This window comes from Oncorhynchus mykiss, chromosome 12 (assembly GCF_013265735.2).
Source record: "Oncorhynchus mykiss isolate Arlee chromosome 12, USDA_OmykA_1.1, whole genome shotgun sequence".
Lineage (NCBI taxonomy): Eukaryota > Metazoa > Chordata > Actinopteri > Salmoniformes > Salmonidae > Oncorhynchus > Oncorhynchus mykiss.
The window spans coordinates 34,317,063-34,343,077 of NC_048576.1; the positions used below are offsets into that span (position 1 = coordinate 34,317,063).

Consider the following 26,015-nt stretch of genomic DNA (forward strand, 5'->3'; position numbering starts at 1 on the left):
GTGAACTGAAGCAGCATCCTGCATCCGGTCCACCCAAAAGTGACAGCTGAGTTTATTGAAGGGGATCAAATGGTCAAATGTGTAAGAAAACAGAAAATGCTCTCTGCTATGGAAACCAAAATGGAAGTGAGAACTTAATCCCTCCTCCTTTTAACCTTTAAAAGCAAATCCCAAATATATTTGTACTATGTCATCATCTTTCACGTTTACATACAATACCTGTACACTACCACATCGATGCTCAGTATATCAGCATTGTAACGTTCCTTCCCCTTAAGACCTGGTATGGAGTTAAACAGTCCGTAAGCATACAGTATTTAAGAACTGCCTGTTGTGTGCTTGCCGTGCCATGTTCCTACCGTGCGGACGGTTTTGGGCCTCTCCCCTTCACACACTCATGTCTCTGCTGACCCTTCTGTGTTCATTCCCCTCCACTGGTCTGATAAGGTAAAGGGCAGAGAAGAAGAGCAGATTGCTGGCTAGGCAGGCAGAGAGCTGACAACATGCCAGGCCTCTCAAAACTTAATACATGCTTTGCAGGCTTGGAAGGGGGGGGGGGGGGCACTGCGCTTCTACTGATGCCTGTCAAAACACAGTGCTATGTACAGTGATGCCGTTTGTTAGAACCTTGTTAGTACCATGGTCTGCATTACGAGCTGGTCTACCCTTAAATTGTATCTGGGCTGTGTAAACTCTCAGCTTCCTTGCTTATGTTAACCAGGGTTAACTATATAGTATATGCAAGGTGTGATGAGAGAAAGGTTTGTTTATGGATATCAGCTAAGCAAATGACTGGCCTCCACCAGACTTTTGAATAGTATGTTCTTGAAAACTCACTCACACGTGCAATAACATGAGTACACAGTACACATACAGTACACACACACAGTACACACACCCCCCAGTCATTTTTGACTGCGTTCATACAACAGGACAATGGTTACTCCCAGTCTTTTGATCCGACTTGATGCTTTCCCCTCCACGAGATCAGGGGGCAGATTGTCTGTTTCCTGTCCAGACATGTGAAGGTCTTACCACACTAATCACTGAAGCCCTCGTCTGTGGCTGTGGTCAGCCAGCTATATTTATGATTATTTATTCTACTTCTCTTGCACTTTTCATTACAAAAATGAATATGCAAAACAAACAAGAATCAAATAATACATCTCTATGATACAGTAGGTATGGACTACGATTTTCAGCCAGAGTTTAATATTTGGAGTGTTTCAAGCCTCCAACAGATGAAGTGACAGTCAAGAAGGAACCACATGGCTTGACCAGAGGGAGGAGGTCAACAGGGGGAGAAGAGCAGGTCCTCAGGAGGCAGGCAGCGTAGTTCTCTCTCCATTGGCAGCGTCTAACCGGTGCCTCGTTGCCCCTGCCGTCTGACTGTGACTTCTCCGTAGCCGTTGACTCTCTGGTCTTGTAGAGGTAGAGGAAGTTTGTTTTTGAGCTCTCACTCACTCACTCACTCACTCAGGAAAATGACTGCTTGCTCATACCTTCGGAGGAAACGACCTGAGCAATGAATCGTCACTTGCAGCTGTCTCAGCTTTGCTATGCTGCAGTTTTTTTTCTCCTTTTCTTTAGGTTGTTTTCGGTGAATGCAGAGAACCTCTCCCTTGTTTTTGAATATACATTTGCAGATGGTTCATCTCGCAAGTCAAGAGTTCACAATGACTTCAGCATTGCTCTAGAATTGTATTGTGCACAATTCAACAGCACCCCTCGGTTTATAAAGTTGATAACTGATATTCCTGTTTCCAGTAATCACACAGCCATTCACTTGGCCAATACCCCAGTCTAATCATTTGTCTATGGTACTAAAGCTAAGCATTCATTTTCCATGAGAAATGTGTTGCTGTAAGAGATTGAGTTGTTATTAACACCATGATGGGTAATGAGGGCTAAATCATATTGTTGGGCCCCTTTCACAACCGCACTGCTGGAAGTAATGGGAAACAATAACTCTTGACTTCTTGGGTTCTTGAGGGTGGCCTCCCAATTGGGCCCCTCGGCCGCCAGCCATTAACCTGGCTGCCTGATGTAATTGTTTTCATCTTGGGTGAAATATTCCTAAAACCCCTCCAGGACCCCCTGTGTTTCACCTGAGGTATGGTGAGGTAACTACTGTGTTTCACCTGTCACCCCTTTGGGAAATGGGGTATGGTGAGGTAACTACTGTGTTTCACCTGTCAGCCCTCTGAGAGATGAGGTATGGTGAGGTAACTACTGTGTTTCAGCTGTCAGCCCTTTGGGAGATGAGGTATGGTGAGGTAACTACTGTTTCACCTGTCAGCCCTTTGGGAGATGAGGTATGGTGAGGTAACTACTGTGTTTCACCTGTCAGCCCTCTGAGAGATGAGGTATGGTGAGGTAACTACTGTGTTTCACCTGTCATCCCTCTCAGAGATGAGGTATGGTGAGGTAACTACTGTGTTTCACCTGTCATCCCTGTCAGAGATGAGGTATGGCGAGGTAACTACTGTGTCTCACCTGTCATCCCTCTCAGAGATGAGGTATGGTGAGGTAACAACTGTTTCACCTGTCATCCCTCTCAGAGATGAGGTATGGTGAGGTAACTACTGTGTTTCAGCTGTCAGCCCTTTGGGAGATGAGGTATGGTGAGGTAACTACTGTTTCACCTGTCAGCCCTTTGGGAGATGAGGTATGGTGAGGTAACTACTTACTATGTTTCACCTGTCAGCCCTCTGGGAGATGAGGTATGGTGAGGTAACTACTTACTGTGTTTCACCTGTCAGCCCTTCGGGAGATGAGGTATAGTGAGGTAACCACTGTTTCACCTGTCAGCCCTTTGGGAGATGAGGTATGGTGAGGTAACTACTGTTTCACCTGTCAGCCCTCTGGGAGATGAGGTATGGTGAGGTAACTACTTACTGTGTTTCACCTGTCAGCCCTCTGGGAGATGAGGTATGGTGAGGTAACTACTGTTTCACCTGTCATCCCTCTCAGAGATGAGGTATAGTGAGGTAACTACTGTTTCACCTGTCAGCCCTTTGGGAGATGAGGTATGGTGAGGTAACTACTTACTATGTTTCACCTGTCAGCCCTCTGGGAGATGAGGTATGGTGAGGTAACTACTGTGTTTCACCTGTCAGCCCTCTGGGAGATGAGGAATGGTGAGGTAACTACTTACTGTGTTTCACCTGTCAGCCCTCTGGGAGATGAGGTATGGTGAGGTAACTACTGTTTCACCTGTCATCCCTCTCAGAGATGAGGTATAGTGAGGTAACTACTGTTTCACCTGTCAGCCCTTTGGGAGATGAGGTATGGTGAGGTAACTACTGTTTCACCTGTCATCCCTCTCAGAGATGAGGTATGGTGAGGTAACTACTGTTTCACCTGTCAGCCCTCTCAGAGATGAGGTATGGTGAGGTAACTACTGTGTCTCACCTGTCAGCCCTCTCAGAGATGAGGTATGGTGAGGTAACTACTGTTTCCCCTGTCAGCCCTTTGGGAGATGAGGCATGGTGAGGTAACTACTGTTTCACCTGTCAGCCCTTTGGGAGATGAGGTATGGTGAGGTAACTACTGTTTCACCTGTCAGCCCTTTGGGAGATGAGGTATGGTGAGGTAACTACTTACTATGTTTCACCTGTCAGCCCTCTGGGAGATGAGGTATGGTGAGGTAACTACTTACTGTGTTTCACCTGTCAGCCCTTCGGGAGATGAGGTATAGTGAGGTAACCACTGTTTAACCTGTCAGCCCTTTGGGAGATGAGGTATGGTGAGGTAACTACTGTTTCACCTGTCAGCCCTCTGGGAGATGAGGTATGGTGAGGTAACTACTTACTGTGTTTCACCTGTCAGCCCTCTGGGAGATGAGGTATGGTGAGGTAACTACTGTTTCACCTGTCATCCCTCTCAGAGATGAGGTATAGTGAGGTAACTACTGTTTCACCTGTCAGCCCTTTGGGAGATGAGGTATGGTGAGGTAACTACTGTTTCACCTGTCATCCCTCTCAGAGATGAGGTATGGTGAGGTAACTACTGTTTCACCTGTCAGCCCTCTCAGAGATGAGGTATGGTGAGTTAACTACTGTTTCCCCTGTCAGCCCTTTGGGAGATGAGGTATGGTGCGGTAACTACTGTTTCACCTGTCAGCCCTTTGGGAGATGAGGTATGGTGAGGTAACTACTGTTTCACCTGTCAGCCCTTTGGGAGATGAGGTATGGTGAGGTAACTACTGTTTCACCTGTCAGCCCTTTGGGAGATGAGGTATGGTGAGGTAACTACTGTTTCACCTGTCAGCCCTCTGGGAGATGAGGTATGGTGAGGTAACTACTTACTGTGTTTCACCTGTCAGCCCTTTGGGAGATGAGGTATGGTGAGCTAACTACTGTGTTTCACCTGTCAGCCCTCTGGGAGATGAGGAATGGTGAGGTAACTACTTACTGTGTTTCACCTGTCAGCCCTTTGGGAGATGAGGTATGGTGAGATACTGTAACTGACCTACTTGCCCCCATCTCTTTCCTGACATGGAAGTCAAAGGGTGTCTTACCCAGCATGTTTCCAGGACTCTATGGCACTGGGTTTGAAGTAAATGGTACAACCAAGGCTGTAGTGGAGAAACACCTGACTGGTCTCTATGACGAGCATGGCTGCAGTTCTAAAGCTCTAATGTGCCACAACCAATAAACACCTGCATTACAGGTTTTAAATTGTGAAAATAATTTTAAAAAATGTATCTACACATTTGTACATACTGTATATGCCCTCAATTACCTCAACAACCTTGTACCTCTGCACGTTGACTCGGTACTGGTAATCATTGTATATTCAGTAGCCTTGTTATTGTTTATCTTCTTTTCTATTTAAATATTTGTAATTTTAACGTTGTTGGGAACAGACTTGTTAGTAAAGTCCACACCTGTTGTATTTGGCGCATGTGACCAATAACATTTGATTAATTTTTTTAATAATTATTATCCAAAAAACATTGCAAACTTTTCTCTCCCTTGTGCGTCTTTCAGACACTCACTATGCGCTACATTTCCCTGCTTGAAGCACTCTCTCTCTTGCGTAACAAACTTGTCGTGCTGAATTCATCTGAATATACTCTTAAGCTAAGCACCCGGCAGGAACAATGTTATTCAGGTCACATGAATAGAGTGGGTATTTGCTACTTTAAAGAGCTGAGTGGGTGTGGGGGCGCTTTCACTGTACTAAAGTATATTTCAGAGACACAGAGAACATTGAAGGATGTAGTGTGTTGTGTAATAGATTTTGAGGATTTTGAGGAGTGTGGCGAGAAAGTGCGAATGCCCTACAGAGCGGAGAGAGTTGGCATCCTTGAATGCAGTATAGATGTAGAGTAGATAGAACTGCTGCAGGCTTTTGACCATAAGACTGGGAGGAGAGATAATGGTGGGGCTGGAGAAAGGCCAGGAATCACTGACCACACTCCTTGCTGTGAATAGGAGGAAGGAGAGGGAAAGGAGAAGACATCCCATTTTGATAATCACAATCACAAGTGGGATTTTAGCTTATTAATGGACTTGAAAGTGGTTTGTTGAGATTTAATGTACTCTTGCGTGACTATTTTGAATAATTCATTCCTACGTCCTCTGCAGTTCCTCTGAAGTATTCAACTGTCTTCATGGGGTGAACAACATGCTGCTTCAGCAACATGATTATCATACAGCCTGCTGCCAATATCTGCCTTCTCCCAACACTAGTAACCTGATCTGTGTTTATATTGGAAGAACAGCTCAGAGAGGCCAGGCCAAGATAGACAGCACCACAGGACCAAGGTCACCAGGACTGCTACTCAGCATCAGATGGATGCCATAATGGTTCAGGCTGGGTTAAAGGTTATAGTGTCAGGCTCAGTGTGGAGCTACAAATCTGGAGGATTGCTTTTGCTTCCTGGGTTCGTGGAATGTTAAAGTAGAAGGTTGGCTGGATGTATGGCTACATCAGGAGGGCTGTTTTATTGGTTATTGTGGTTATTGATATTCCTCTGTTAGTCTCACCTGGAAATAGATGTTTGTTTCACACAGCCTGGAACTGATGGCTTTTACACATTGTGAAGCGGAACTGACCTTTCCATGATTTGTTTAATGGTGGGCATTGCCAATGATGACGATGATGAGATTTTTAGCTTCTCTTTGACCTTTGAACTAGAGTTGTATAGAGACATTTTTGTGACCTTGCTCTCCTCTTTAAGGTTTAGCAGCACCACATTCTTTTTTTGAGACATATTTTCCTTCCCTCCCTCCTCCTCTCACACCATCACCTCTCCAGCTGTTTGTGGTGGTTATGGCTGCAGCTGAGGCCTAACACACATCTATTTGGCCGACTGACTGGCCGACTGACTGGCCGACTGACTGGCCGACTGACTGGCCGACTGACTGGCCGACTGACTGGCCGACTGACTGGCCGACTGACTGGCCGACTGACTGGCCGACTGACTGGCCGACTGACTGGCCGACTGACTGGCCGACTGACTGGCCGACTGACTGGCCGACTGACTGGCCGACTGACTGGCCGACTGACTGACTGACCGACTGACTGACTGGACGGCTGACTGACTGACTGGCCGGCTGACTGACTGGCCGGCTGACTGACTGGCCGGCTGACTGACTGGCCGGCTGACTGACTGGCCGGCTGACTGACTGGCCGACTGACTGACTGGCCGGCTGACTGACTGGCCGACGCTGACTGACTGACTGGCCGACTGACTGACTGACTGACTGGCCGACTGACCGACTGGCCGACTGACCGACTGACCGACTGGCCGACTGACTGACTGGCCGACTGACTGACTGGCCGACTGACTGACTGGCCGACTGACTGACTGGCCGACTGACCGACTGGCCGACTGACCGACTGGCCGACTGACCGACTGGCCGACTGACCGACTGGCCGACTGACTGACTGGCCGACTGACCGACTGAATTATTTAAAAAGGTGGAACTCCACTCAGATCTCCATCTCATTTCAGGAGTCGGTCAAAGGGCACAGGTCCTGACTGCTTCATATCTTTTCTACTACCAAAGACTCAATGTTTCAAACACAAGGGACAGCAGCAGGAATGTAATCACCGGCTGTCGGTATCTTTTTAAAAGCTTGGCTAAATTCACCTGGGTTCATTTATTTTCTTGTGATTGACATTTTAGTTGGAGATGATGAAATGATCATATTGTTTTGGCCAGTATTCTGAGTTCTACCTGGTGACCTTATGCTCCACTAAACCCATGATGACCACACATTAAATCTAGATCACAAATCTAGAGTAGTTTCTCTCAGGTTTCCTTCCTTCTGTGTCAGTGAGTTGTTCCCATCCATGTCCCCTGCCTGGTCTGTGGGTAACAAACCACTGAGATCCAGGGGAACACCATTTGTATGTATGTACGTATATATTATGTAGTGCTACACATTTTTTCATTTACATTTTAGAAATTTAGCAGACGCTCTTATCCATAGCGACTTACAGGAGGAATTCGTGTGAAGTGCCTTGCACATTGGCAGATTTTTCACCTATTCCTCTTTGGGATTCGAACCAGCGACCTTTCGGTTACTGGCCCAACGCTCTTTACCGCTAGGCTACCTGTCGCCTGACTTCTACCAATAAACCCCCCAAAATAGCTAGCCTACCTGCTCCACTTTAACTGAGCATGACTGAGCACTCCCCCACAGTAGCCAGCACACCGAGAGTCCACAGCATCCCCCAGTAACACTGCCTTTCCTGGAGAGCTCTGAAACTAGAGAACAGCAAGGCACCATAACCATCACCAGCACTTCCTATGAATTAAAGATGATCTTCCATGTTCATTATGCTGTTCAGCCATCTCTCCTGGGTAAGGGAGAACTAGCTATGCTACAGTCGTTCTGTATATGCAGCAGGAGGTTTGTCAGCCAGACAGGCACAGAGATCGTTAGCTACCACTCCTCGTTACCGCCTCTACCTCGGGTCTTGCATCAGTACGATTCCGTCACCCCACCACTGGTCCATGTGGCGTTTCGCTGCAGCAGCACCGTATTGATCTAAGAGAGCCCCGTACGTGCACTAGTGCAACTATCATCTCCATGGCAACGGTGTGGTTGAAGGTGAGCTCCCCCCAGTGGGTTGATCAGTCAGGGTTGTAAACAGACACAGGACGCAACCCCCCCTGACACCCTTCCTTCCCTATGCCCCCCTCTTCCCAACAAACCTTTCCATCCCTCTCTTCCCTCACATCTCTGCTTCCCATCCATCTGCTCTCAGAGACAGTGAGTGCTCTATGATAATGATGGCCCCCTGTCTCCTTTTGTTCTAAGAGTCTGTAGTGATGATAGTGTTTAATCTGAGTTCTGCCCCCGGTCCACTCACATGAAAGCAGGAGGGCTCAGCCAGGGAAGACCCCCCTCTGGGCTGTCAGCTTCTCACCCTGGGCTCCCCCTCACATGAAAGACCTGACACATGGTCACGCACATCATGAACTCAGACACACACATACTGAACCTGCATGTATGTGTACACTCTCACACACACACACCTTACCCTCGCCCCTCCCTGCAACACCCAGCTGTCATTCCATTGTGATTCTGAGCAGCACAGCGTTATCTATCCCCCCCGTGTACAGTTTTAGTAAAAGAACGAGGCAAGATGGGAAGGAGGGAAAATGGCAGAGGGGGGTAATTTAGGAGTGATATTTATAGAGGTGGGCGGCCATGGTATTGGAGAATTAAAGCTGATTGAATTATCTGCCAAGGATATGGCTTATGGCTATCTGTATTACCAGGCTGTCACAACCACCAATCATAGGCCTCCACCACTGCCCATAGCCCCACCCCTTCCATGCACACAGTACACCACACATCACACACACCTCACAATGACCCATAGATGAATCCGGTGTAGTTAGTCATTTTTTTACGAGGAATCTTAATAACCCCAAAGCGTCTCCACTTTCATTAGATTTCATCATGAGTTATGATCCTGTGTTTTCATTTATCACATGTATTTCATAATCTGGTTAAAGGGAATGCCTCTCCTGCTATGTCTGTGATGGATGCACTAACTACAATATTATTCTCTAGGATGGTTTGACCTGGAATTGTATTTTTTATTTTTACCCCTTTTTCTCCCCAATTTCGTGGTATCCAATTGGTAGTCTTGTCTCATCGCTGCAGCTCTACGGACTCGGGAGAGGCGTCTATCGAACGCCATGCGTCCTCTGAAGCACGACCCTGCCAAGCTGCACTGCTTCTTGACACACTGCTCGCTTAATCTGCAAGCCAGCCACACCAATGTGTTGGAGGAAACACCGTCCAGCTGTAAAAGTGTGTCGGTTCACGTTACCGGTGGGTGTCAGTTCAAAGCCCTCATGTTTGGTTTCTACTCTAGAACGAGATTCTTCATATTGGAATCCAAGCTGTACTTGCCAATGGAATGACTCAATGAATGCTAATTCACAAAACAGTCCAGGGTTGTTTAAGGCCACTTCACACACGTTTGGAAATAATGTTTTGAAAGTCAAGTGTACAGTGAAGAATCGCAGGTAGGACTGAGTTGCGTCCTGGGCTGAGCCTATCTGTCTCTTATGGAGCCGCTCGATAATGGAGAAGTCTTTATAGAGGGCTGGGAGGCTAACTGTGCCACACTGGTTGTCTATACTGAACAAAAATATAAACGCAACATGCAACAAAGATTTTCCTGACTTACAGTTCATGAGAGGAAATCAGTCAATATAAAAAAATATATAAATTAGGCTCTAATCTATGGATTTCACATGACTGGGAATACAGATATACATATGTTGGTCACAGATACCTTAAAAAAAAGGTAGGTGGCAGATCAGAAAACCAGTGTCTAGTGTGACCAGCATTTGCCTCATGCATCAAAACACATCGCCTTCGCATAGAGTTGATGAGGCTGATGATTATGGCCTGTGGAATGTTGTACCAGTCCTTTTCAATGGCTGTGCGAAGTTGCTGGATATTGGAAGAAACTGTAACACGCTGTCGTACACGTCGATCCAGAGCATCCCAAACATGCTCAACGGGTGACATCCTTGCGACATGGGGCTGTGCATTATCATGCTGAAACATGAGGTAATGGCGACTAATGAATGGCACGACAATGGGCCTCAGGATCTCGTCACGGTATCTCTGTGCATTCAAATTGCCATCGATAAAATGCAGTTGTCTGACCGTACCATAACTCCACCGCCGCCATGTGGCAATCTGTTCACAACGTTGACATCAACAAACAGGTCGCCTACTGTACATGTCGCCATACACATGGTCTGGTAGTCTAGCAGTCTAGCCAGACACCTAGGTATTTGTAGTTGTCCACATATTCTAAATCAGAACCGTCCAGAGTAGTGATGCTAGTCGGGCGGGCGGGTGCGGTGTGAGTTCAGTGTGTCAAATCGGAGGGCCTGTTGTCCGGACCTCTGGCAGTCTCTATGGGGGTGCCACAGGTTTCAATTCTCGGGCCGACTCTTTTCTCTGCATACATCAATGATGTCGCTCTTGCTGCTGGTGATTCTCTGATCCACCTCTACACAGACGACACCATTCTGTATAATTCTGGCCCTTCTTTGGACACTGTGTTAGCTAACCTCCAGAAGAGCTTCAATGCCATACAACTCTCCTTCTGTGGCCTCCAACTGCTCTTAAATGCAAGTAAAACTAAATACATGCTCTTCAACTGATCACTGCCCCCAACCACCCGCCCGTCTAGCATCACTACTTTGGACGGTTCTGACTTGGAATATGTGGACAACTACAAATACCTAGGTGTCTGGTTGGACTGTAAACTCTCCTTCCAGACTCATATTAAACATCTCAATCCAAAATTAAATCTAGAATTGGCTTCCTATTTCACATCAAAGCATCCTTCACTCATGCTGCCAAACATACCCTCGTAAAACTGACTATCCTACCGATCCTTGACTTCAGTGATGTCATTTACAAAATAGCCTCCAACACTCTACTCAGCAAACTGGATGTAGTCTATCACAGTGCCATCCTTTTTGTCACCAAAGCCCCATATACTACCCACAATTGTGACCTGTATGCTCTCGTTGGCTGGCCCTCGCTACATATTCGTCACCAAACCCACTGGCTCCAGGTCATCTATAAGTCTTTGCTAGGTAAAGCCCTGCCTTATTTCAGCTCACTGGTCACCATATTTTCTTCTCTCTCTTTCTTGCTCTCTAATTCTCGCTCCGCCATCTCACTTTCTGTCAAATCAAATCAACCTTTTATTGTCAGATGTGGTGAATACAACAGGTGCAGGTAGACCTTACTGTTTTTTTAAAGTAAATATTTTTTATATAATAAGAAAAGAATAAGAAAAATGTACTAAAGCAAGATTATTATTTTCTTTACAATAAATAACAATAACGAGGCTATTTACAGGGGTACTGGTACTATGTCAATGTGTGGGGGTACAGGTTAGTCCAGGTAATTGCGTAGGTTGGTAGGGGTAAAGTGACTGGCTCTCCCTCTCTCCAAGCAAAGCTTTACACACATTCCAGGACCTGACATCATTATATTGTTTGTGTGCGTGCATCTACAAACTCGCAAGTGTGTGTATGTGATTCTGCCAATGCAGGGTCTCAGCATATCCTACACCATGCAGCATAGATGATGTAGACATGTCATTAACTCCATAAGTAAGCCATGAGGAAATACTAGGGGGGGGGGGGGGGGGGGGGGGGGGGTGTTGAATAGGTTTCGGCAAGTAGGAGTATGTGTGTTTGGGTACTGTTGAGTGAAATTCTGCGTGTTTGTGCGTGTGAAGTCATTTTAATTTGGAGTGATGGACTAACTGAACTGTCAATCTTCAAGAAAGAGTGTTGCTGCAATGTTGATGAATTGATCTGCTCTCCCCTCAGCCCCATGTTCCTTATACTGAAGCTGTGTGGTGGGAGACAACACTGTCAAACACACAGATAAACAAACACCTATATGTTCTATTCTATCCATTCTATTCTATATCATCTGATGGACACAGAAAGCTATTCTATCATCCTATTTGTATATGTACACCCCGGCCTTTATAACAGAAACACTCCTTAACAGTAGAGGAAATTAACCCAAGCTTTCTTCAGATACTTTAAATGAATTTAAAGAAGATAGAATCTCTCATCATCGCTCTTAGATGGTGACTTCCCATTGAAGTACAGTAAACACAAAGACAAAAGAAGCCTTTGAGACAATGCAGGGGTAACGGCTAACTAGACATCCTCTAAAAAAGAGGAAGAGGTGCTGATGCATTGCCTTTTGTTGTTGTTGCTGTCTGGCTGATCAGAGGGAAGAAGAGACAGTTGACAGTTGAAAGAGAAGCAGTGGAACACTAACAGCCAGTTGACTCTAGTGCTCCCAGTATGTCTTCCAGTATAACTGGGATTTAATGGGAGCTGATTGTTCCAGTTGACTGAGGTGGAGACTTCCTGCTAGAACTGACAAATCTTTTTAAAGGCTCATTGCTATTCATTCACAGCGGGAGGACACGGTTGATTGCAACCATGATGGATTCAGGTCAAACTCATTCGGTGTTTAACTCTGTGCCAATACATTGTGAATATGAGGAATGATTCAGTGAATTGTTTTGGTTTTCATTGAATATACAGTGGAATCTTGCATTACTATCTAGCAATGTCGCTGAGGAGTTCATGTTGTTTCTATGCCTCGTGCTGTGCCATAGTTGTCAGCCCCAAAAAATGCAAGTGACTAGGACTCCCTTAATCACCAAAAATATATATAATTATAAATGGTTCCCAGACATTCTTTCCAAGAAATGATGCACCAGACTGTATACATGTTTCATGCTTATAATCCTGAGTTAGAAAAAAAAAAAAATAGCCCGCTATGGTCAGCCCCCTGATTGAAAACAGCAAAGAGCCAGGCAGAGAGGAGAAGTTAGTCCCATCTGTCCGAAGCACAGATAGACCGAACACCTCCTATCTGAACACAGTTTTATTATTATCATTACAAGATGTCATTCACGTAACCCCCTTGGCCTGTCACGGTCATGTATGACATCATATTGAGTCCAGGCTGAAGGCTGACAACACTGACTGGCTTTGTTTAACTTGTGATATGAGTTGTTGAGAGAGGGAACATGAGTTTGAATGGAATTACCAGTGATCGAGTACTGTGCTGAACCGAGTAGTTGGCCTATCTTCTCCTCGTCTTTGGGCTTACATTTGTTTTGATTTAGTCTTGCTTTGACCAAACTGATGGGTCTCTAGGCATAATGGCTGTGGGAAGAGCCTATTCTGATTCGCTTCAGAATGATTCTCATCTTACTGTGTGTATTTGTGCAATCAATATATGCATTCCTCCTTTCATATATGACATGCGTGTTATCTGCCTGGTACCCTCTCTGTGTTCCCCTCCCATGACTCAGTGCTGCTATCTTCAGATAGCAGTCTACCTCAGTATGGAGTGCATAGGGCGTCTGTATGACCATACATAGCTACTGTTGTGGAGAGGAGACCATCTGTCTCTGTTACGCTATGAAATGCAGCCTTCCGCTGTTCTCCTTTTCTCCTTCATAGAAATAAATGGAGAAAAGATACGGAGCCAGATAAATCATGACAAGCATGGCTTTCCTGGATCGATCCATTCATTATACAATATACTATTCCCTTTCAAAGCTTGCAGCATAACTATTCATCCATCATCCATGTCTGACTGTGTATCCCCAGTTGTGCTTTCTGAGAGTAGATTCTGATTCACTGTAGTAGTCTCCAGAGTGGCTGGATATAATATATTGTATATGGGTCTTTCTATAAATAATGGGGCCAATGTGTGACATTGGGATCAACATTTCAAAATGGTTTGAAACAACAACAAAAATATTTTTTATCATTTCCACATGTGTACTTAGGGGAATAAAAGGTAATATATGCAAGTTGGCCCATAACTCCACCTATACAACACATGTCTAGGAATATACATCCTCAGGGCTCATACAGACATTGGCAAGTCAAATTCAAGGGCTTTCAGGGATGTTTTCAAGCACTTAATTGTAATGTTAAAGGACCTTAATGTTATCATTGTCATTTTTTTTAAAGCATGCAAAAAGTGTAAAAGAAAAGTAGGCTAGTACCACTTTTTAATTATGCATTTTTGGGGGGCCTTGATGTTCAAATTATTATTACATTCTAAAATATGTGGTGATTAATGTGGACATTGCTTGATTAAATAAATTGGATTCATGCATAATAAAGCCATGAATAGTGGTATCATTAATCTTACCATTGCTGTTTTTATAATGAGAAAGTGGCCAAAAACCAGGTTCCTTTTTTTTAATGGAAGGATTTGTATGGAAAGACAAATTGAAGCCAACATTTAGATGTTGTCGTCCACATAATAACCACACATGGTTTTACCGCAACAGAGTAGCGCAACACCATTCAATTGAAGCAGAGGGAAACAAATGAAAGTTGCCACATCTCTCACAAAAACGTATGAAAAATGAAATCACAGATAATTATACGGGAGCAGAATGAGTGAGGAGTGGCGACCTGTCATTCAGAGCCTGTTTTGAGCCCCACATTTGTCTACGTTTTTTATTTTTTGGGGGGGTTACCTGTTTTGCATGTTATTTTGGCAAACAATATAAAATATATATGATATATGATATATATATATCATTGAGTTAATAAAGCAGAAAACAAACATGGTCTCTTTTTTGCTTTCTTGAGTAAGGCAGCTCCACACTGCAGGTGTTTCAGCCTAGCTCAGTTCTTTCTGTGGTGGTGGGGCAGCCAGCGGAAAATACTAAGTGTAGGGGTTGGTAATGTTCTCTAGTTGCGCCGTGATTAGCTCAGTGTTCTGTCACTCATGGGGACACTGCTTCACCACCAAATCAAAGGGTAGAGCTCGAAAATTCAAGACCCTTCGTGCTGCCATAGAGTTACATTAGAAGTGCCCATCCAAGATGGCTCAAGGTCATTGGCCACAGATAAAATGAAATAAAATCACATATGTACAGTAGCTTTGATTGGACTGATCATGTCAACATCATACTTTCTACTGGCAAATCCTTTTTAACCCTTGTCATATGAAGATAAATTATAGATAAAATGTATCGGTGCTCATCGGCCATTGGGCATAAATATTACATAACAAGTTGGAAATTGCAAATTCAACAATGAGTGGTTTGGAAGGAATCAGTGGCTAACTGCAAGCATTGCAAAGCAATCACTAGCTTGCTATTAAGTTGAGTGGCTGTGTGGTCCCAAGTATGGGTTTAAGGGTCTCTTTTCCAAGCTTAAAATGATCAACATTCAATGTTGACCACGCTGTCAATCCAGCATGATTTCTGCCGCACTCAAAATAACTGTTACCTCGGAACTGGGAAATCTGACTTCAGTGAGATCAAGGCAACTGGGAACTCGGGGAAAAAACGGGATGGGAAAATACGTTTTGAACGTTCATCCAACTCAGAATTGTAAGTCGGGAACACTGTCCTCTTTCTAGAGCTATGACCTGAAGATCACTGACGTCATCACGATTCAACCTTGTCCCCCCCCCCCCCCCCCCCCCCCCCCCCGAGTTCCCAGTTGAAAGCACCATAAATCCAGAGAATGCCAGACTTTGATGACAAAGTTTGATGACACAATTTTCCCACGAAGGACCGCCACACCACCTTCCTGTTCAAATGAGCACAGCACAACAAAGTGAGTCCAAAAATGTATTGTATGCTGCCTCATAAATTATGTAATTTGCCAGGGAGGTATGTATACTGTAGCTAAGAAAGTAATACTAAGTTTATGTGTAGTAAGCTGTTAGTAGCCCATGTGCCTCACCCTAATAATTTGATCTATTTTTCCCTCTTAATTTCGACCTAATGTTCTGACTTGGTGGTGCACATGTAGCCTATAACCTTTTATATAGAGAAATGTAATCATTGAATATTGGAAGAGCTTTCATTGTCTGCTTATATGCCCCCTTTATTTATCCTACGGTTCTGACTTGGTGTACAGGGAGAACACTGTAAGAATGGCCCATGTTTTGAATTCTGTCGCTGTACATTTCAAAAGTGCTAAACAAATATTTATATTGACCACATCCATCCTAGCTCTCTCAGTAATGTCTTAATTGAAATTATGGATTGCCTCTTATCCGTTTTCCGCTTATGCCATAGTTTGCACATCTCAATTGTCAGTAGAAACCACATTTGTTTAAGCAAGTCAGCCATGTCAGCTATATTGTTTTAAAAGGCAGCAAATGAGGTTGAATGAACAGTTTTTCTGCCAGACAAGGCTCTGCTGACAGCCAGGTGTAGCAGTGGTAAGGTGTTGGGAATGCTGTTGGGACTCCTTTATGTAGGCCCTAACAGTTTGTGGGCACCGTTATAATGCAATTAATGTATTGTTGAGTGTTGTGTAGGGGCTTTTTTTTTTTTTTGACGCACCAGGAATTCACTGATAAAATCGCCACTGCGAATGAGAGAGCAAAATATTTTGGACATTCCTCGCAAAAAACTTTTTTCCGGCACTTGGGCTGTTGTTGCATTGCATCATGCACTAACACAACAGCTGTTTCTCACTTGGCTGTCATTTGGAGAATTCCTCCCTCGATCAGATGATGATGATGTGTGAAAATATCAGTGTAATTAAACAGTTCAACACCAACTGTGCATTCAAGGTATTATGCATAATTATTGAAGAACCACATTAATGATTTAGGTTTTAAGTATCGAGGTAAGGTGACACTTTCAGTTAGAAGTATTCCATTTTTCAATCTCATGTATTATTTGTGTGCCTATGAAAACTGTTTCCACCATGTAACACAAAACGTTATGTACTTACACAGCATTTCTGAGCTCTCTATACAGGATTCTTACAGGGTTCAAGTGTAATGTCTGATTTAACTGATTAATGCTTAATATAGGATATAACAACAACTTACACTGACAAAAATGCAATGTTTTATGTCACACGTTTTTGGAGAAATCTGTCAAGACAACCGTGATAAAGGGTTTTAAATCAACTTGTGAATTTTATTGAATATAGCTATGATCTCCCCTTAATGTAATGATGAAAAAAAAAATAGCAGATTATTATCAATGACTTATCAACAGCTGTAACAAGTTTTCCATTGTAGGAAATCCTAACTGATAGCCTAGTTTATAGAAAGACCCATATGAATGATTCCCTGATATGTGTCTGGACGGCTGAGGGTGGTGGGGGTAAGGGGTTAACTAGCGTAGTGGAAACACTGGGGGTCAATTAGCCCTGCATCTCCCTAGGGGCAGGGGAGAGGGGCTGAGGGGCTGGAGGAATCCCGCTCTTAACACACACACACACACACTGATATATACATACATACATACACACACACACACACACACACACACACACACACACACACACACACACACACACACACACACACACACAAATAATGGGCAGAGGACTCAGTGGAGCGTGGAGAAGTAATCTGGAGAAAATGCATGGCAACATGCACACAGGGAGAGAGCTGAAGAGAAAAGGGGGAGGATAAAGAGGGAGAGATGGGGGGTGAGAGAGTGGAGGATGGAAGGCATGGAGGAAAAATATGTGCTTGTCAGATTACGAGAGGGTGTGTCAGTGTGAGAACTATTTAGTACCTTTTTTTCAACCTTCAAATCAGCAGTGAAAATGTCATATTGTTCTTTGAGATTATGATTAATCTCTAGATTACATGTAGCTGAAATGTGGTCCCAGTTCAGATGGGGTCTAAATAAACCTCTTGTCTCAGTCACATTGCCCTCTTCTCTCTCTCCCTCACATTCCTTACTTTCCCAATTTTACTCACTTCCTTGATTGGTTACCAGTTGTGGGAAATGATAACATGCATGAAGGCTAAGAGGAAAGGCACACAACAGGGTTTGTCATCTTTCTCTCTCTGTAGTTCTTTCTTTCTTAATCTCTTTCTTTTTCTCAGTTTGTTGGAGGTGTGTTCTCACATCTGGAGAAACAGGGCTGGTGACGGCAGCAGCTCTCCCCCCCCTCTCTCTCCCACCATCCCTCCTCTCTCTCTCTCTCACCCTCGCACTGTGCTCCGTGTCTCTGTTTGCGTTACTGGAAATCAGATTGTGAACCGTGGAGATGCTGGCAGAAGCACAGTGTGGAATAGTCTTGACATCCCAGAGAGGGACCAGTGTGGAATTCTCCGGCTTTAGAAGAAGACTGAAAACCATCTCAGGATTCTCTGTTCTCACGGATTGAAGCTGCCCGTCATACGTTGTGCCTTCCTTGTTGCCTCATCTTACATTTGAAACGGACATTTTCACCTTCAACTGAGGGAGACCTTTTTTCGTCTCAACATTTAGAAGAAAATCCCCAACCTTAGACGTGAGGATTTTCTGGACAGTACTGGATCTGACCACTCTGGAAGTGGATACCTTTGAGATTTTACTTCCTGTTAGTTCATATTAACCCCTTGTGGGCCAGACGTCTCAGCACACAGTCTCAGGTAGGATGACTGAAGTCCTGGTGTCCGACATGAACCTGAACACAGTGTGTGAGCGGCTGGAGCAGCACTGCTGTGTGGTGGACCAGCAGCAGAACAACCAGCAGCAGCTTCAGCAGCCTCAAACCCCCTCCTCAGCCATCAGGAGGCACACCAACACCGGGGCCAAGCTATGGGGTCGCGTACGCAGCAAGCTCCTCAGACAAAAGGTCCCTACTTCATTTATTGTCCTCCTTTTTCTTATTTTCTCTCATTCTCCTTTTATCAGCTTAGTCACGGTTTTCTTTCTCTGTCATTGCTAATCTTTTTTTGCTCTCTTTACTCCCTCTTTCTCTCTGTGTTTGTTGTCATCCCTTTCTACCTCTTTCTATGGTCTTACGGGACTGACAAGGTCTCTCTGTGTACTTCACTGCACTGGGGTGAAATGTACACCAAACTCGTACTGTAGCTTCAGCTAACGCACTGCCTCTCTGCTCTGTGCTGATGCTGTTAGATGACAGACTAGTAGTGAAATGCATTAAATGAATGATTTAGGTACAAGGGATCATTTACTGTTGTTGCGGAGCTACAGTGTTATTGCCCTGAGTACTGCGTGTGTGTGAGATGCCACAGTGATTTTACACACTACACCCCTCCCACCACTTTCTCACCCTCTCATCCTCCTTCCACGTCTACCACTCTGCTCTTTTTGCCCCCTCAGTGCAAAGCCAGTGAATCTCTGTGTGATAACAGATCTGTTTATGTTATCAGGGGTGTTTTGGTGTAGCTGAGAGTCTGAGACTGCTCCCTCTGCTGTTCTGTTCTGAGAAGTTTTACCCCTAGACACTGATCTAAGCCAGTATTGCATTTCCCCCCTAATGGTTGAGGTGAGGATGTTGGGGATAGACACAGATCTAGGATCAGCTTGCTAAGGGCACCCTATACCAAGAGTGTGTTTTAATGGTAGAGGTTGGATATGACTAACGATCCTCTCAGCAGGGCACCTGGGAACCCGGGGTGAGACTCATTAGGGCACCTGGGAACCCGGGGTGAGACTCATTAGGGCACCTGGGAACCCGGGGTGAGACTCATTAGGGCACCTGGGAACCCGGGGTGAGACTCATTAGGGCACCTGGGAACCCGGGGTGAGACTCATTAGGGCACCTGGGAACCCGGGGTGAGACTCATTAGGGCACCTGGGAACCCGGGGTGAGACTCGTTAGGGAACCCGGGGTGAGACTCATTAGGGCACCTGGGAACCCGGGGTGAGACTCATTAGGGAACCCGGGGTGAGACTCATTAGGGAACCCGGGGTGAGACTCATTAGGGAACCCGGGGTGAGACTCATTAGGGAACCCGGGGTGAGACTCATTAGGGAACCCGGGGTGAGACTCATTAGGGAACCCGGGGTGAGACTCATTAGGGCACCTGGGAACCCGGGGTGAGACTCATTAGGGAACCCGGGGTGAGACTCATTAGGGAACCCGGGGTGAGACTCATTAGGGAACCCGGGGTGAGACTCATTAGGGAACCCGGGGTGAGACTCATTAGGGAACCCGGGGTGAGACTCATTAGGGAACCCGGGGTGAGACTCATTAGGGAACCCGGGGTGAGACTCATTAGGGAACCCGGGGTGAGACTCATTAGGGAACCCGGGGTGAGACTCATTAGGGAACCCGGGGTGAGACTCATTAGGGAACCCGGGGTGAGACTCATTAGGGAACCCGGGGTGAGACTCATTAGGGAACCCGGGGTGAGACTCATTAGGGAACCCGGGGTGAGACTCATTAGGGAACCCGGGGTGAGACTCATTAGGGCACCTGGGAACCCGGGGTGAGACTCATTAGGGAACCTGGGAACCAAGCAAGAGATGCATTACTGACACATTCCTCTCTAATTAGACATGGCAATTACTGTCACCAGAGTGCCAGGCTGAGGAGAGGCATGGTCCAGCTAACTACTCTTTCAAGTTGGACTGACTCCTCTGTCTGGGGAATGCACACACACACACACATGCGCATGCCCAACATGCACACACACAGCTGCTGTTGTAAATATGCCTTTGCTTCAGGTTCTAGGCCATGACTCATGTGTTGGAGTAAGAAGGTTATTTTTTTTTTAGGAGATACTGTCTTTATCTCCGGTGCTACAAGTCTTTTACAGGGGCAGTTGGTCTATGCCTGTTTTTATATCAATGTGCTGGTAACCATTCGCCACTCTACTGCTTAATATGGGGGGAGTTTCTAGGTGTATGTCTGTGAACATATATGCAGCAATACACAGTGTTAGACCGAGGAAACTAGGTCTGTATATTTCTGCACTGGTAGCACTTTGAGCAACAGCAGTAATTGATGTGCATGATAAAGGAGGACAAAACCATGGTGCTATACTAGAACAAAGGATCCAAGATCAGGGCTGGAGTGAACTCTGCACCAGCACTTTAGACCTGGGTTCAAATACGATTTAAAATAATTTCATGTATCATTTGAAATCATTTAAAATAGATTGAACTTCACAGGCAAAACCCTGACCGTTCTTAGTATTTGAGCAGGTCTGCTTTAGACAGGTCAATAAAGAGCGTTCCCTGCTTCTGATGGCTGGAGCTGACAGTATATCTCCTCTCTGCTAGTCTCTCCTGACTCTGCAGCCTGAACCAGGATCAGGCCTGGATTACAGGCAGAAATCCCTTCAGCTTTACCCCATCGATATCAGCTGATCTCAGCTGATCCCAGACCTTTCCACACACCCCCCCCTGGCTGAGTCCCTCTGAGTCCTCCCGCACTGCAGGCCTGATATGTGAATCTGAGAGGGAGGGAGAGTAGGCTATCTGGGTTGTTTTGCTTCTTATATTTAAATTACATAAATTGGTTTGTTCAGCTAAGTGCTGCACACTCTTGGTTTTCAATACACTGATACTCAGTTTACACACACAGAGCCACATTGACCTGTGTTTACACATCTGTACCTCTCTCATAATCACAGTATAATACACACCTTCACACACACATGCATACTTTCACGCTTGCACATATTTTCACACACTTGATCATGCACTTCCTTTTTTCTCTCTATCTAACACAGACATCCTCCCATAGGAGCATGCTTTCACCCTCGTGGATGCAGCTATGAGGTCTCATTCATTCATGTTGAATGAGTCTTTGATGGTTGGGTCTGAGTAAACGTCAGGTCTATGAATGACCTCTCAGTCCCAGCCCGATCCTCACCCGACTGGGGTCATAAAGTGTGAGTTATTCCCCTCCATATTTCCCCTACAGCACCACAGAGAATCAGGCTTTGGACCGGAGCAGCTATATAATCTCTACTATTACCACTCTACCACGCGCATGCTGTTAAGAGGTGCTAAGAAGGAGAGGAAAGAGAGAGAGAGTGTGTGTTGAACAGACTGCAGGGCGTGACGGCGTGTAGCTGCTAGCATGTATTAGTGAGATTTAGATGGAGGATGACGAAGGGTGTGTATATGTTGTTTAACATGTTAGTGAGTTTTAAACTGGGAGGGAGGTGTGTTTTGAGTACTGACTGAGCACACAGGATCATTTATTTTCCAGCTCTAATTAAGACTATGCAGAGGAAGAAGCGGGAGGGACTCCAGTAGAGCTTAGGCTGGCAGAGAAAAGGTTTATTCGAGGCTGAATCCGATATTATGCCCCTTAAGTACCGTGTTCATTATGTTTTCTGTTAATTGTGTTTTGAGGCTATGTCCTCTTCCATACTGATTTCCATTTTGGTGAGTTATTTAAGCAATAAGGCCCGAGGAGGTGTGGTATATGGCCAATATACCACGGCTAAGGGCTGTTCTTAAGCACGACGCAGCATAGTGTCTCGATACAGCCCTTAGCCATGGTATATTGGCCATATATCACAAACCCGAGGTGCCTTATTGCTATTATAAACTGGTTACCAATGTAATTAGAGCAGTAAAACACTTTTTGTCATACCCGTGGTATATGGTCTGATATACCACGGCTGTCAGCCAATCAGCATTCAGGGCTCGAACCACCCAGTTTATAATGTTGTTTTTTTTACCCCTTGGTGGGCTTCAGTTACAGTATCCTTAGGAATCATGACGAGCAAAAGCAGGGAAAACGGGAACAACAGCAGTTTCCTGCTGGTTTGGAGTATGACAGAGTATGAAGTATAACATCTCCACACAGAAAATGATGGTATTCCATTTGAGTATGCTGATTAGTGTAGATGACATGTTACTGTTTCATACCCCCGTGCCTCTTTAAAGGGCTTTCAAATGCCAGCCAGTACTCTAATGGAGTGTTTTATAGGGCATATAAATCTGACTGTCACTAAAGGGGGTCCAGCCCTTCTCTGTCCCCCACGCTCCCCCACCAGACACCCTCGGGCTGGCTAATGCTCTCCATGAGGGGTGGAGGGGGCAGGGGAGCATCCTCAGGCTGCTACCCAAGATGACCCTCTCCCTGCTGGGCTGGGTCAAACCTGCTGCCCCTGGTAGAAGAGTGGGTATTTTTTGTCTCTGTCTCTCCCTCCATGGGGCCTTCGTGAATCATCCAAATAGTCTAGGACAGTGGTTCCCAAACTTTTTACAGTCCCGTACCCCTTCAAACATTCAACCTCCAGCTGCGTACCCCCTCTAGCAGCAGGGTCAGCACACTCTCAAATGTTGTTTTTGTAAGCCTGCCACACTTGGCAATATCTCACATGGAATAGCCTTCATTTCTCAGAACAATAATAGACTGACGAGTTTCAGAAGAAAGTTCTTTGTTTCTGGCCATTTTGAGCCTGTAATTGAACCCACAAATGCTGATACTTCAGATACTAAAGAAGGCCAGTTTTAATGCTTCTTTAATCAGAACAACAGTTTTCAACTGTGCTAACATAATTTCAAAAGGGTTTTCTAATGATCAATTAGCCTTTTTAAAATGATAAACTTGGATTAGCGAACACAACGTGCCATTGGAACAGGAGTGATCGTTGCTGTTAATGGGCCTCTATGTAGATATTCCATTAAAAATCACTGTATTTCTGATAAATTTGATGTTATTTTAATGGACAGAAATGTGCTTTTCTTTCAAAAACAAGGACATTTCTAAGTGACCCCAAACTTTTAAATGGTAGTGTAGTTGCGGAGAGTCCCTGTAAATCTTAGATTCAGATCATTCAGATGAGAAAAAAACATCACCCAGATAGGCCAGCCGTGTGAGAACTCATCATCATGCAAGCGGTCAGACAAGTGAAAATTATGGTCAGTAAAGAACTTTAAGCTTGTCTCGCAATTCAAAAAACGTGTCAATACGTTACATGGTCGCTGCCCATATCATTGCATAGTGCAGAAAATACACGAGAGTTCATGGGCCTTAATTTAACAAAGATAACCATTATCACTGTAGTGTCAAACATCTTTCAAGCTGTCAGGCATTCCCTTGGCAGCAAGAGCCTCTCGGTGGATGCTGCAGTGTACCCAAATGGCGTCGAGAGCAACTGCTTGCACGTGCATTACCACTCCACTATGTCTCCCTGTCATGGCTTTTGCACCATCAGTACAGATACCAACATGAGCGGCAGTGACGTTTGGCTACGTTAGTGGAATTCCCGTGAGAGAGTAACTGTTAATGTGATCGGATGTTAATTATGTATTTGACAAGGCGACCTGTATTTGACATTGTGTTGTTATTTCTCTGAACACTAGATGGTTTAATTTTATTTTTGGCATTGAAACGAGGCTACTCGGGCTTGAAAAGAACCTCACCCTAATGTATAGCACCGTTGGAAAATATAAATGGACTGTTTGAAAATGTGAAGTAAAAAAAAAAATATATATATATATATATATTTTTTTAAATGTGAACCACATTTTTAGTTGGCGTACCCCCGAAGGCATTTGCACGTACCCCTGGGGGTTTGGGAATACCTGGTCTAGGAGTGTTAAACAACTCCGTTTGGTATAGTTCATTACAAGTCTCTCAGTGGTCTGGATTCATAAGAGCGGTGGGTTGTTTTGGCTAACGAGTGTCTACCAACACAGGCTATTAGCATTTGGCTAGACTAGAGGAATGAAAGTAAAACAAAATATCCTCTCAAACACTCAATGGTGTTGCTAAATGCAGCAGGCTAACAAACACTTTCCATCCAAGACCAAGAAGAAAGTCATCAAGGTATTGAAAATGTGTTTGATAATGCAATTGAAAAAGCACTCTTGGGTCATTCTCACAAAACTATAAACAAAAAAAAAATATATATATATATTCTCTTGAATCACTGAGATTAGGATCTCTACTTATCATTTTCATAACTATTATTATGATGTAATGTATAAAATTGACCTAAATGTAATCCGGATGCATTTCAATAATTCGGGCGCAAATGTTCAATGTATTTAAAATAAGACCCTTTGCAGTAAACTAGACATCTTAGTATTCAGAATTATAATAGATTTTAGGAAATGCATCATGGTTTTGTACCTCAATTTGCTACAGACATTTTAAAACTGGTTTCATGAGAATCATCCTTCTATGAGTTAACAGAAGATAAAACAGAGAGACGATGTTGCAACCGCCAATCATAAGAACGTCCTCCTCTCTCTGTCCTCCACTCTGCAGGCTACTGTAAGGCTGCCCTTCATGGGTCCACTCTCTGTAGTGAACAGAACTGAGAACATTAGTGTCCCGGCTGGTGACTAAAGGACAGGTCACGCGCTCTCCTGAACTAAATATACATGTAAATAAATCATCAGTGTTAGTCACACTTGCTGCAGGCAGGAACATGCTGTTGCATAAGCCTCCTCTTTAAGCAGATGCCTTTATGTTGCATGATGTTTATGAAGCTGGATCTTATACTGTATGACTGAGACACACTGCCTTTAGAAGGCTGTGATCGGTTGCTTGGGCTGGTCTATGGCCAATCCCAACTCTCCACCTGCTGAGAAGCATACTGGTTGGCTCAAACCAGGAAGTCTTGCCAGGATGCTCATGGCAACCGGAGTCATGGAGGCCTTCTCACATGTCAATCATGACATCAGCAGCTGTTTACCGAGGCATCATATTATTACTAAGTAGAGGGATTTGCATAATTACTATATTATGTGTATTTACACTTATGTTAATCTACAGCAAATTTTTGACTCAGAATATCATCTCATATTGCTTTGTTTTTGTTTACAATCATCAAGCCGATAATATAATCTGTTAGCAGAAAAAATGATGAGGGTCTTGTTTTTACAGGACTTATTAAACAATCCCTAGGTTGGTGTTTTTAATCAAATGAAACCCACGGCCCATGCAGTTGAGCTAGCTAGTCACTAATTAAACTGGATGTGAACATTGCTGCTTATTGCTCATTTAAAACAGAACAGTCAGTCACATAATAAATATTTAAATTGTAGTGTCCCAGTGAACAGAAAGTGAAAGGTACAAGGAGAGGAATTAATGAATTCAGCGTATGACAATTCCATACTTCATCATAATTAAGTGCTGCTTTAAATATCGCTGCCAAAATACATTAACATCCCCAATTAATCCAACAATGGATTAATGAAAGATTATGGAGAGTGTCTGTATAATCAGAGTGCACACGTTTCTTCCCTGATGTCATTGTCAATTTACAACATTGTCATGTTGTGA

At 44.5% G+C, this 26,015-nt stretch overlaps 1 protein-coding gene across 7 annotated transcripts in view; it reads left to right on the forward strand.

Annotated features, from left to right (window-relative positions):
• Positions 1-26,015, forward strand: part of abr (ABR activator of RhoGEF and GTPase) — a 225,502-nt gene that overhangs the window by 182,555 nt on the left and 16,932 nt on the right. Inside the window, exon 1 of one of the 7 annotated variants that reach the window (XM_036937438.1) lies at positions 18,015-18,638. The exons of the other annotated variants lie outside the window; for them this stretch is intronic. Coding sequence (XP_036793333.1) covers positions 18,438-18,638 — 201 coding nt within the window. The 5' untranslated portion in view covers positions 18,015-18,437. Of the gene's footprint in view, positions 1-18,014; positions 18,639-26,015 lie in introns of those variants that run through there. 7 annotated transcript variants of the gene reach the window in all.